The sequence below is a fragment of the Rutidosis leptorrhynchoides genome, chromosome 2, assembly GCF_046630445.1.
Source record: "Rutidosis leptorrhynchoides isolate AG116_Rl617_1_P2 chromosome 2, CSIRO_AGI_Rlap_v1, whole genome shotgun sequence".
Taxonomy (NCBI): domain Eukaryota; kingdom Viridiplantae; phylum Streptophyta; class Magnoliopsida; order Asterales; family Asteraceae; genus Rutidosis; species Rutidosis leptorrhynchoides.
Genome location: NC_092334.1, coordinates 288,248,706 through 288,260,876, shown reverse-complemented (window position 1 = coordinate 288,260,876; position 12,171 = coordinate 288,248,706). Strand labels below are relative to the sequence as shown.

The following is a 12,171-nucleotide window of genomic DNA, read 5'->3' as shown; positions in this document are numbered from 1 at the left end:
TGATATCAACTTCACCCAAAATACCACAACTAATATTTCGTCAAATAGCTGTTAACTTGCTAAAATTCCAATGCAAAGGAGAAATAATAATTGATGGTTCTCTTTGAAACTCAAGCTATACTAACAAATATCAGTAATCAAGCGTATACAAGTTTCCTGCGAGTCTTTAATATCTTAATAGCTATTGTGTGGTGTTCCTTTAGCCGTATAATTCCCTACCTGAACAGCAACAAAAACGAAATCTATACCAGTAACCCACCCGAAAACACCCGAAACCATAACGAACCCACCTAAAACTACCCAATGCTGCTCGAAACCACCTGAAGCAACTTAAAAACAACCCGAAACTGCTTAAAAACAACCCATAACCACCCGATAAAACACGAAAATGACCCGAAATCACCCGAAACCACCTACTACCAGGATCTACGCGAAACAAGCAACAAGGATCACGCGATAATGCTGTTATGAGTCTTCTACAACCATGACTTGTTGTAACACCCACACAATGAGCAGAAATCACGACCCAAATTAAAAAAGTTATTGAGTGAGAAGGAAAAACAAAATCAAAAGGAGTGAAAGAGGATATATTCTACAAATAAGGGAGAGCTGGAGAGAGGTCCACCGGACCGCCGAAGTAAACCGACGGCCAGAGGAGAAGAGCAGTGAGTGGTGGCGGTGGCTGTTTTTAATTTAGGGTTTTTACTGTAATTTGAGAGATACATTAGTATTTTTTACATCTTTAAAGACAATGAATAATTAACACACATAGGTTTGCCTAAGTCTAAAATTAAATTTATGAATAAGTTTAATCTTGATTTAACTTGATGTCTTGCAACATACTTAATTGTTATTACTTGCTTGAATTGTCAAGACATCATTAACACACTTAATTAATTACAAACAAGTTCAAATTTGAATAATAGCATGCTTTGTGATTAAAGTGGGTTTATGTCATCAATAACATGTTGACCAACCAATACAGATTTAGCAAATGTGTTAATTACGAATAAATGATTACGACAAAACTAAGATTTCCTCAAAGGAGTATCATGACTTGTATCCAAGAATGTTAGACTTTTCACTTTGAGCATGACAGGTCACTATCAAGGCAATACATCCAAGGTAAATGGACATTTAATGCATATAGTACTTGTATAGGATATTGGTTATCTTTTGCAGGTGTTAAATGAAGTAAAGTGTCCAAAGAGTGATGTCCAAAACTGATTCAAACAGTTATACAACGAATAGATATTTCGGACTAGACCGCGTGCGGTCGACCCACGGTCGACCTGGGTCAAGCCGCATACACGGCTGACTTGTTTATCTCTCCATATAAATAGCAAGGCTTGGAGAACTTTGAAGACTTGGACCTCTTACATGCTACAACTCAAAATCATCAGAGAATCAGAAGAACATAACATTCATACATATGTTTGTGATTATCAAGAGAAGTTTTATAATCTTATAGATTATAAAAGGGGTATTTGTAAACTTACTTTCAAATTCTTATCTTTGTAAGTTTCCATAGTTGTAATAATCCTTATAATTGTCTTAGGATTGTCATCACTAGAAAAGGGCGAGTCTTTGTACATTGTAATTAGAAGCATATGCTATCTTAAAGGGAACTAGGGAGTTGATTAATCTTATTGGAGATTAATACTTCTCCAAGGTGAAGACAAGTGATCTAAGTTGGAGGTAATCCTTCAAAGGGATAGAAGGATTAGGTTTTTTATCTAAGGAGAAGTACACGGCTTGTAAATCAGATCTCCGTCGAATTTGGAGAAAGGTGCTTAGTGAAGTAAAAATCCCGATTAGTGAATCAGGGAGTGGATTAAGGTGGATTAGTTAACATCTACCCAAATCACTATAAATCCTTGTGTTTATGTTCTTTACTTTAAATTCCGCACTATTACAAACATAAACACACCACACAATGGTTAGAGTTGATGAATGTGAACAAGGATTGTTCAAATCTTATTGATCATCGAACAAGTTTTAAAAATTGTATTAAGTAACTATTCACCCCCTCTAGTTACTTACAGTATAGTTGATCGTAAGATAACCAAGTTGAGAAAAAACAGATTCCAATGGTGTTGTAAAATGGAAACACAATTTGGAGTCTAATTAACGTGAGAGACAGAAGAGTTGTTGAAGACTCGTTATCCTCACCTGTTTGACCAAGACTAGATTTCGAGGACGAAATCTCTTTAAGGAGGTTGGATTTGTAACAGATAGAAACCTGGGCTAGATGTAAGATAGTGGTATTGCCTTTAGGGTTTTCTTTTTATGTCATTATGTGCTTTTATTTTATTTATATGTTTAGTGTTATATACTTATTTGGTTAACACCAGTTTGTGACAAGGTTCACATAACATATTTCTTTGTTTAATTTGGACTTCGTTATAGCCACCTTACGAAGTACGAAAGATATCAGATAACTGGTAAATACTCGTGTGATGTGGTGTTTGGGGTTTTAACCCATTATGTATGGCAAAAAAGCATTTTTCCTCATTTTTTTCCCAGAAACTTCAAATATACTCCGTACCTAACTCTTTACCCACCTGTAACCCTAGATCCTCAGATCTCATTCTTGGAGTTTGATTATGTAAGAAAACGATTGCTAGTGATTTCAAGAGTTCAAACAAGGTAAGATTAGTGTCAATTCATGTCAAAATCTTTGTTAAATTGGGTGTTTATGTTGGGTTTTGACAAAAAAAGTGATTTTAGGTGTCAAATTGTTCAATTTGATGTTTTTTGTGTGAACAACTTGTGGTTTTATGTCCTAAAAGGTTTTACAAACAAGTTATGTTTAGTTTTGAGGTCCAAATCGAGTCCAGGATCGAGATTTAGTGAATTTGGCTCAAACCTTTGAGTTTGCTGCTGCTTCTGTAGGTAAAGAACATAGTTGACCGACTGTCTTTGACAGTTGACCGTCGGAGTGTGTCAATGAACCATCGGGCTATCACTGTCGACTGTTTTTATTTGTAAAGATAGTCAACTGTTGGACTAGATAGTTGACCATCGGACTAGAGATAGTCAATCGACTGTCTAGAACAGACTACCGACATTGTGATTTTGGGGAAATTTATGCTAGGTGTTGGTTATTAGCCGTTATGATGCCCATGTGTCTAATTTTTATTAAAGCACTATACTAACTTGGTTTATATTGTTCTCAGGCGTTAAGAACAAGGAGGAAGCTCAGAAGTTAGATAACTAAGCTATTGCTGGTAATCAGTTAGTGAGTCTATCTCTGGATAGAGTTTAAGTAGCATGTCATGCTACTATGGTTTACCGTATTACTAAGCGTTAGTGTGATGTTAATACCATCTTTAGATAATGGTTTCCATGATTGATAGATGATGTAAGCTTGTTGTTGGTATGTGATATTATGTGAGCACTATGTTTAACACCAGCCGGGCTTGTGGAGGCTAAGGACTCATAATCAGGCCTATGGAGGTTAGAGTCCGTATGAGGTCAACCGTGCCTGTGGAGGTTGGGTGGATGTCCTGTTGTCTGTGTACTAATTCAGCAGGAAGGACTATCAGTAGACACTAGTCTAATCAGGTGAGGTCGTGTGCCCGTACAAGCTGCTGATCCACGTATTGTCTTTACTTGTATGATAGTTGGTTGTTAGCATGTTTGTGTTGTGGATGTAGTGACCCTTACTTTTCCATGTTTATTTATATTAAATGAAATTTTTCCATGTTTATTTATATTAAATGAAATTGATATTTACATGATTAAGTTTTTCCAACATGTTAAGCAATCAAACTTGTTAAGACTTGATTAACTGAAATAGGTTTCATATAGACAATTGACCACCCAAGTTGACCGGCGATTCACGAACGTTAAAACTTGTAAAAATGACATGACGATATATATATGGATATACATATAGTTAACATGAGATTATGATAAGTAAGTATCTCCATAAGTATATTAACAATGAGTTATATACATAAAAATGAGACTACTAAGTTAGGAAACTCGAAAGGATATATATAACGATTATCGTTATTACAACGTCTTACTAAATACATATGTATCACATTAAGATATTGTTACACTATATTTAACATGAAAAAATAATAATTATATATATCATTAAGTATGTTAACAATGAACTACATATGTAAAACAAGACTACTAACTTAAGAATTTTGAAACGAAGCATATATGTAACGATTATCGTTGTAACGACATTTTAATGTATATATATCATATTAAGATATATTCATACATCATAATATCTTGATAATGTAATAATTTAACATCTCATTAGATATAATAAACAATGGGTTAATAACATTAAATGAGATTGTTAACTTAAAGGTTTCAAAACAACACTTACATGTAACGACTAACGATGACTTAATAACTCAGTTAAAATGTATATACATGTAGTGTATTTAGATGTATTAGTACACTTTTGAAAGACTTCAAGACACATATCAAAGTACTTCTACTTAACAAAAATGCTTACAATTGCATTCTCATTCATTTTCATCAACAATTCTACTCGTATGCAACTATATTCGTACTCGTACAATACCCAGCTCCTAGACGTATATACTATTGGTATATACACATAATAATTCAGCTCTTAGCAGCCCTAGATAGTCAACAAACATGTGGAACCAACAATTAGACAACTAGCATGACTTATGAGCAAGGAAACAAAAACAAGAACTCCTTTTAACCCTACTCACCTTCACCACTCACCACCTACTCCATTTCACCTCTAATTTTCTTCCCAATTCTCTCTCAAAACACACACACTCTTCCATGAACGTCTAAGTTACTATTTTTCCAGCAAAAATCATCAAATACAAGCTTTGGTTATTACCTATAATCATCATAAAAACAATTACTCAAGAACACATCAAGAACACTTCCAAGTTTACAAGTTTACTTCCAAATTTCCTAATCCATTCCAAGCAATCATCTAAGATCAAGAAAACTTTGTTATTTACAGTAGGTTATCTTTCTAAATCAATGTAATATTCATATTCAAGCTTTGATTCAATTTCTATAACTATAACTATCTTAATTCGAGTAATAATCTTACTTGAACTTGTTTTTGTGTCATGATTCTATTTCAAGAACTTCCAAGCCATCAAAGATCCTTTGAAGCTCAAGTTATTTTTCATCATTTCTAGTAGGTTTACCTACTAAACTTGAGGTAGTAATGATGTTCATAACATCATTCGATTCATATATATAAAACTGCCTTATTCGAAGGTTTAAACTTGTAATCACTAGAACATAGTTTAGTTAATTCTAAACTTGTTCGCAAACAAAAGTTAATCCTTCTAACTTGACTTTTAAAATCAAATAAACACATGTTCTATATCTATATGATATGCTAACTTAATGATTTAAAACCTGAAAACACGAAAAACACCGTAAAACCGGATATATGCCGTCGTAGTAACACCACGGGCTGTTTTGGGTTAGTTAATTAAAAACTATGATAAACTTTGATTTAAAAGTTGTTCTTTTGGGAAAATGATTTTTCTTATGAACATGAAACTATATCTAAAAATCATGGTTAAACTCAAAGTGGAAGTATGTTTTCCAAAATGGTCATCTAGACGTCGTTCTTTCGACTGAAATGACTACCTTTACAAAAATGACTTGTAACCTTTATTTCTGACTATAAACTTATGCTTTTTCTATTTAGATTCATAAACTTAAGTTCAATATGAAACCATAGCAACTTGAATCACTCAAAACGGATTTAAAACGAAGAAGTTATGGGTAAAACAAGATTGGATAATTTTTCTTGTTGTAGCTACGTGAAAATTGGTAACAAATCTATATTAATCATATCCTAGCTAACTCATATTGTATTATACATGTATTCTAATATATTATGTAATCTTGGGATACCACAGACACATATGCAAATGTTTTGACATATCATATCGACCCATGTATATATATTATTTGGAACAACCATAGACACTCTATATACAGTAATGTTGGAGTTAGCTATACAGGGTTGAGGTTGATTCCAAAAATATATATGATTTGAGTTGTGATCTAGCCTGAGACGTGTATACACTGGGTCGTGGATTGATTCAAGATATATATATATATATATATATATATATATATATATATATATATATATATATATATATATATATATATATATATCAATTTATTTCTGTACATCTAACTGTGGACAACTAGTTATAGGTTACTAACGAGGACAGCTGACTTAATAAACTTAAAACATTAAAACGTATTAAAAATGTTGTAAATATATTTTGAACATACTTTGATATATATGTACATATTTGTTATAGGTTCGTGAATCGACCCGTGGCCAAGTCTTATTTTCCGACGAAGTGAAAATCTGTGAAAGTGAGTTATAGTCCCGCTTTTAAAATCTAATATTTTTGGGATGAGAATACATGCAGCTTTATAAATGTTTTACAAAATAGACACAAGTACATGAAACTACTTTCTATGGTTGAACGATCGAAGCCGAATATGCCCCTTTTACTTGGTAACCTAAGAATTAGTAAACCAGTCTACTAATTGACGCGAATCCTAAAGATAGATCTATTGGGCCCAACAAACCCCATCCGTTGTAGCAGATGCTTTAGTACTTCGAGTTTTTATATCATATCCGATGGATGTCCCGGAATGATGGGGATATTCTTATATGCATCTTGTTAATGTCGGTTACCAGGTGTTCAATCCATATGAATAATTTTTATCTCTATGTATGCGATGTATATTGAAATATGAAATTTTGTGGTCTATTATTATGATTTGATAAATATATAGGTTAAACCTATAACTCACCAACATTTTTGTTGACGTTTAAAGCATGTTTATTCTCAGGTGATTATTAAGAGCTTCCGCTGTTGCATGCTAAAATAAGGACAAGATTTGGTGTCAGCATGCTTGTATAATATTGTTTAAAACTGCATTCGAGATTTACTTTGTTGTAACATATTAATATTGTAAACCAATATGTATTGGTAGTGTGTAAGTGCGATATTTTAGATTATCATTTCTGGATAATCTAGGTGATGTCCTTTTAACCTTGTCGATAAAATAAAGGTTATGGTTTGTTTTTAAAAACGAATGCAGTCTTTGAAAAACGTCTCATATAGAGGTCAAAACCTCGCAACGAAATCAATTAATATGAAACGTTTATAATCAATATGAACGGGACATTTCAATGGATTGCATATATGATTGTTTAACCTTGTTCTATTAGATAGATTCCATATACTTAGCCGAGTGCTAATTCCCCATATTTCCACCGTTGCAGGTTTAAGTGCTGCTAGTTGAGCTGGGTGTCGGTGTATGAAGACATGTTTGACGAGCGGACTCTGATGCGGACTTTTATAAACTATATTTTGTAATAAAGTAACACCATTTTAAAAACATTATTAATATGATGTAGGTTTTATGTAATAATGTAATTACTATCGTTGTTGATTTATAAATGTCTTCCGCTATGTTTAAAAAAAAAATGGTCGGTGTTACACTAATGGGTCTAATGCTAAAATAGATACGATTGATGATGTGCAGTATCTACTAATGTCACACTATTTGATGTATTAATTATTCCAGAATATATTCCAAATCTGGGCCTTCTCGTATAAATATTTTCCGCTGTGTCTGTTAGTAAAATGGCTAGGGATATCAAAATATTTTGTTGGTTTAGATGAGTACAAGTGTTATATTCAGGTCTGAACACTTGCTATCCCGTACATCCATGAATGCTAAGTGGAACATATGTCGTGGCCTACCTGTTATTCTTTATCGCAATAGAGGTATGACTTGAAGAATTATATATATATATATATATATATATATATATATATATATATATATATATATATATATATATATATATATATAGTTCAGTTATAGTGAGAGAAAGTATTGTGTGAGTGAGAAAGTGTGTTCTCAGTCTCCAGTTCTCAGATTGTGTCAAATGATGACCCACAGGGTCTATTTATAGGCATAAGTCCTTACAAAGGTCCTCCGTAAGATTCGGGGACACGTTTCATATTATGAATGATTCGCCAAATGCGAAGATTATGTTACCGAATTTTATGTTGAGTAATGACGTACCATGTGTGCTGCTCACGTGCTTACTTAAGGGCTTAAGCATAGAAAGCTGCCTTCAGTGCTTACACAAAACGTTGTGCAGCCTGATATATAATTTATTTTTAGTTATTGACGGAACACGCTGAACGGATAAATATTTAACAAATGTTTTTAACACTGTTTTTATTATGTGTTCCGAACGTTTCTTCCGTCTAGAAATGTTGTTTTTATACGTATAAACCATAAGATACACCGTTAAGTATAATTTATCAAGTTGAGGATTGTGAGGTGTTTGGCTGAAATCTCTGTTTGTACTGGAACAAGAGTTATTATTTTGGATTGAAGTTAAGTTTGGTTTCATTCTTGTTTATGATCGTTTAAGTTATGTGAATCTTGAATCCATATGTGTTTGGATTATTAGTTTGAACATATCTTTTATTATTTTAACTCTTTACCTATATTTTATTTTACATACATAAAGTAAGAGTAAAAATTTTATTTCATTATTTTAATCTATTTATAGAAGTAAACTATTAGTTTGACACAATTTAAAAAGGAAAATTATATTGTTAAAAAGGAAAACTGTATAGAAGGCGCGAACTCGACTTCAGACTCTTCGTCCAATTCTTGTATAAGTTGAATAATACAAATATCTTCTGAATCGGAATTGGAACCAAGTAAAAACGATGACATAATTATATAAATATTTAGATTATTATGTGTAAAAAGTGATGGAGAAGGATGTTTGGTTGTGTATAAAATGAAATAGGATGAGGTTTTTATATAGAATTTATAAATTTAATTTTTTTTTTTAAATGTAACTACTATAAAGCCGTTTGAAAACTGATCAAATCAAACGATCAATCAATATCTGACACGTGTTTCTAACTTTTTTTGTTGTGCAATGGCGCAGCTGACGCCCCTATCTGACGAAAACTGACGCCGCATTATTTTCTGTCAGTTTTTGTCAGATTCGCGACATGGACTGACGGACGGGATCTGACGGACGGATAAAATGGGTTTAAAAACAACAATTCATACAAATTACGTAGTTAACTTACGCTTAGTTTCTGAGTAGTAATAATTTATACAAATTCTGTGGTTAACTTACTCTTAGTTTCTAAGCAATAATATTTTGTTGCTTTAAAAAAAATCACTCATATCTTTTTATTTAATTATTACTCCGTAGTAATTCAAAATCAAACGTAGTCCCCTTTGATTATTTAGCCATAATCTTAATATTGGTCCTGTTTTTCAACATTATTTAGAAGATTTCAAGTTTATTATATACATTTTAATTTAATTAAGGAAGCGTTCATCTTTCAAAAGAAAAATTAAGGAAACTTTCACTTTGTTAATATGTGCTATGGACACATATTAGCATTTCCATTTAATTTAGACTTTGAGTTGGAAAGGGTTTGGAATCATTGCACAATTTATGTAACGAGAAGAATTAAAGCATGGAAAAACGTCTCTTCGATACAATTCCTTTTACTGTTGGATTTGACATTTATGACTCAAAATATGGAAATTGCAATCACTTTATTCAACAAAATTACAACCATCCATAACTTCTTATTTATTTAACCACTTCAAATCCTACACACTTTTTTACTTGCTACAAAATCATTAAAATTCTTCAATATAATAACATGTTAGGCAACTTTCGGCACACACTTCCTTTACCATAATGAATTTATATGATTATATTAACAATATTGTTTTATATAATCATTAATAATATTTAAAAATCAATCAAACCATTTAAAGATTGTTTTTTGAACGGTAAAATTAGTATTAAAAATTACTGTAAAAATATTAACATGAAATGACAAACAAAATAAGTAAAGTGTATGTAACCATGAAGTCCAGCTACTTCTAGACTTGTGATAGCTAGAATACGATCAATCTTTTTTTTTATTTTTTATTTTTTATTTTTTGAAAAGCAAACAATATATTAAACTCCAAACATATACAAGGTTTGAGCCAAAACGGCCCAAGCAATTTACAATCCCGACAAGTTGCAAAGTGAGCAAAATCTAAACTAAGCACATCCTACGTTCACGACAAAACCAACTAATTAAGATAAGTGTTGGGATTACATAACCAAGTCAACCAATCTATTTTCCGACCTCTAACTCGATGGGAAATTCACTCAAAAGCCTTTACTTGAATCTCGTTTATTGCCACCGGAATGCACCAACCTTTTCCTCGAAAAACAACATTATTCCTATTTACCCAAATAAGATAAGCACAAACCCACACTACCGCTTGCCACATCCGCTTCCCATTCTCTGTCAAATTATTCGGACCATCCCCACATAGAATTTCGTTCATACTAAGGTTAGGTATTGAGCCGAAACCCCACCATGAGAAGATCCGATTCCAAATATCCAGAGATTTATTGCATCTAAGTAAGGAATGGTCAACGGTCTCGATATCGCCATCACATAACGGACAACGAACGGTGTCTAAGTCTATACCTCGCTTATCTAGTTCATTCCTAACGGGGAGACGTTTTTGAAAAGCCCTCCAAACAAATACTCCAATTTTCTTCGGTAATAAATTATTCCGCATAGTAACGAACGAGGAGGAGGAACCCGTATAAAAATGAACATAAATAATTGAAGTAAGACTTTTAACCGTAAAGTTACCGTTAGATGTGAGTGTCCATTTCCACTCATCTTGTTTGTCTCGATCAAAGTCGTAGTCCCCGATTATTTTTTCCAATTCTGTCAGCTCATCCGTACAACGTCCCCTTGGCTCGCGAGTCCATTCTGCCTTTAGTTTCGGCCCATCAGCAGCCCAGTCAATTCTGTCCCGAACCAGTATCTGATCATCCATATCGAGTCTGTCTAAAGGTACTCCATAATAAATATAAGTACAAGTACAACAAAAACAAATTCCAATCCCACATGTGTCTGGGGTATTCCAATCCCACATGTGTCTGGGTATGGGAAGATGAGATGTAGACACTTCCTCTATCCGAAAATAAAGAGATATTATTTCTACACCCAAAGTGAAACACTCTCAAGAATAGAGAAATGCGTCTCTCTCAATGTTTTAAGTAGAAAAAAATTTTAAAAAATAAATAAAAAAAATAAAAAATGAGACACCATGAAAATGGTCGAATCAAATTTCCATGAGTTTTAAATCTTGGCTGAAATTCAATTTAGACTTTAAGCGACAGTCAAGACACCAATAATTCGACGTTTGCAGTTGATCAAATAATATATATATATATATATATATATATATATATATATATATATATATATATATATATATATATATATATATATATATATATATATGTTAAGATTTAGTAAAAGCAAATGCATCGAGTATTTAGGGTTAAATCCATATCATAAGAAACAGTAATGGTGTAAAGAACCAATTAATTATTACTTAAACTGGTTTAAGTTATCATGTGAAGGCTACTTCGTTTTAATAATTGAATCGATTTTTTGTCTAACAATAAATCATAATTGTAGTTATTGCATATATATGTATAATACGAGTAACTAACATCATCCATCAACCACTCACATTTTAGACAACAATTAAAAACCATAAAAAAGAAAATCAATTCAACATCGAATTTTTTTTTTTTTTTTTTAAGCGTGGTTGACACGTTCATATAATTTTATAAGAGTTTTAAGGGTGTGTTTAATGCAGCAGCTTCTTAGAACTTATAGACATTTATAAGCGTTTATAAGAGTTTGCGTTTACGATTTTAATAATCTACAAATCATAAATTTTGTTTGGTAGACATAAAAGGTAAACCATAAAAAAATCATAAGTTCTTAAAAAATAAGTAATTCATAGTAGCTTGTGAAAAAAAAAGGGTTAAACCTAAAAATAGGCTACAAACTTACACAAATATACTGATGTCGCCCACAAACTCATTTCCGTCATACTGTCGCCTACAAACTTATAAAAAATGTACTAATATAAACAAAATACTTTTTTTTAACCGTCAACCAAAATAGTTGATTACGTGGCTTCTAAGTAGTCATGACAGGCGCGGTGATACATCGAAACAGAACTGAAAGTATATGGGCGACATCGGGACATAACTGAAAG

At 32.3% G+C, this 12,171-nt stretch overlaps 1 protein-coding gene across 1 annotated transcript; it reads right to left on the bottom strand.

The window, feature by feature from the left end:
- Positions 1–10,236: 10,236 nt before the first annotated feature.
- Positions 10,237–10,929, bottom strand: LOC139888712 (uncharacterized). The gene has a single exon (XM_071871705.1). The coding sequence runs from the start codon at positions 10,927–10,929 to the stop codon at positions 10,237–10,239; it is 693 nt and encodes a 230-aa protein (XP_071727806.1).
- Between the last annotated feature and the right edge of the window lie 1,242 nt (positions 10,930–12,171).

Coding starts and splice junctions, on each gene's coding strand:
- LOC139888712 (XM_071871705.1), bottom strand. CDS start 10,929: ATGGATGATCAGATACTGGTTCGGGACAGAATTGACTGGGCTGCTGAT.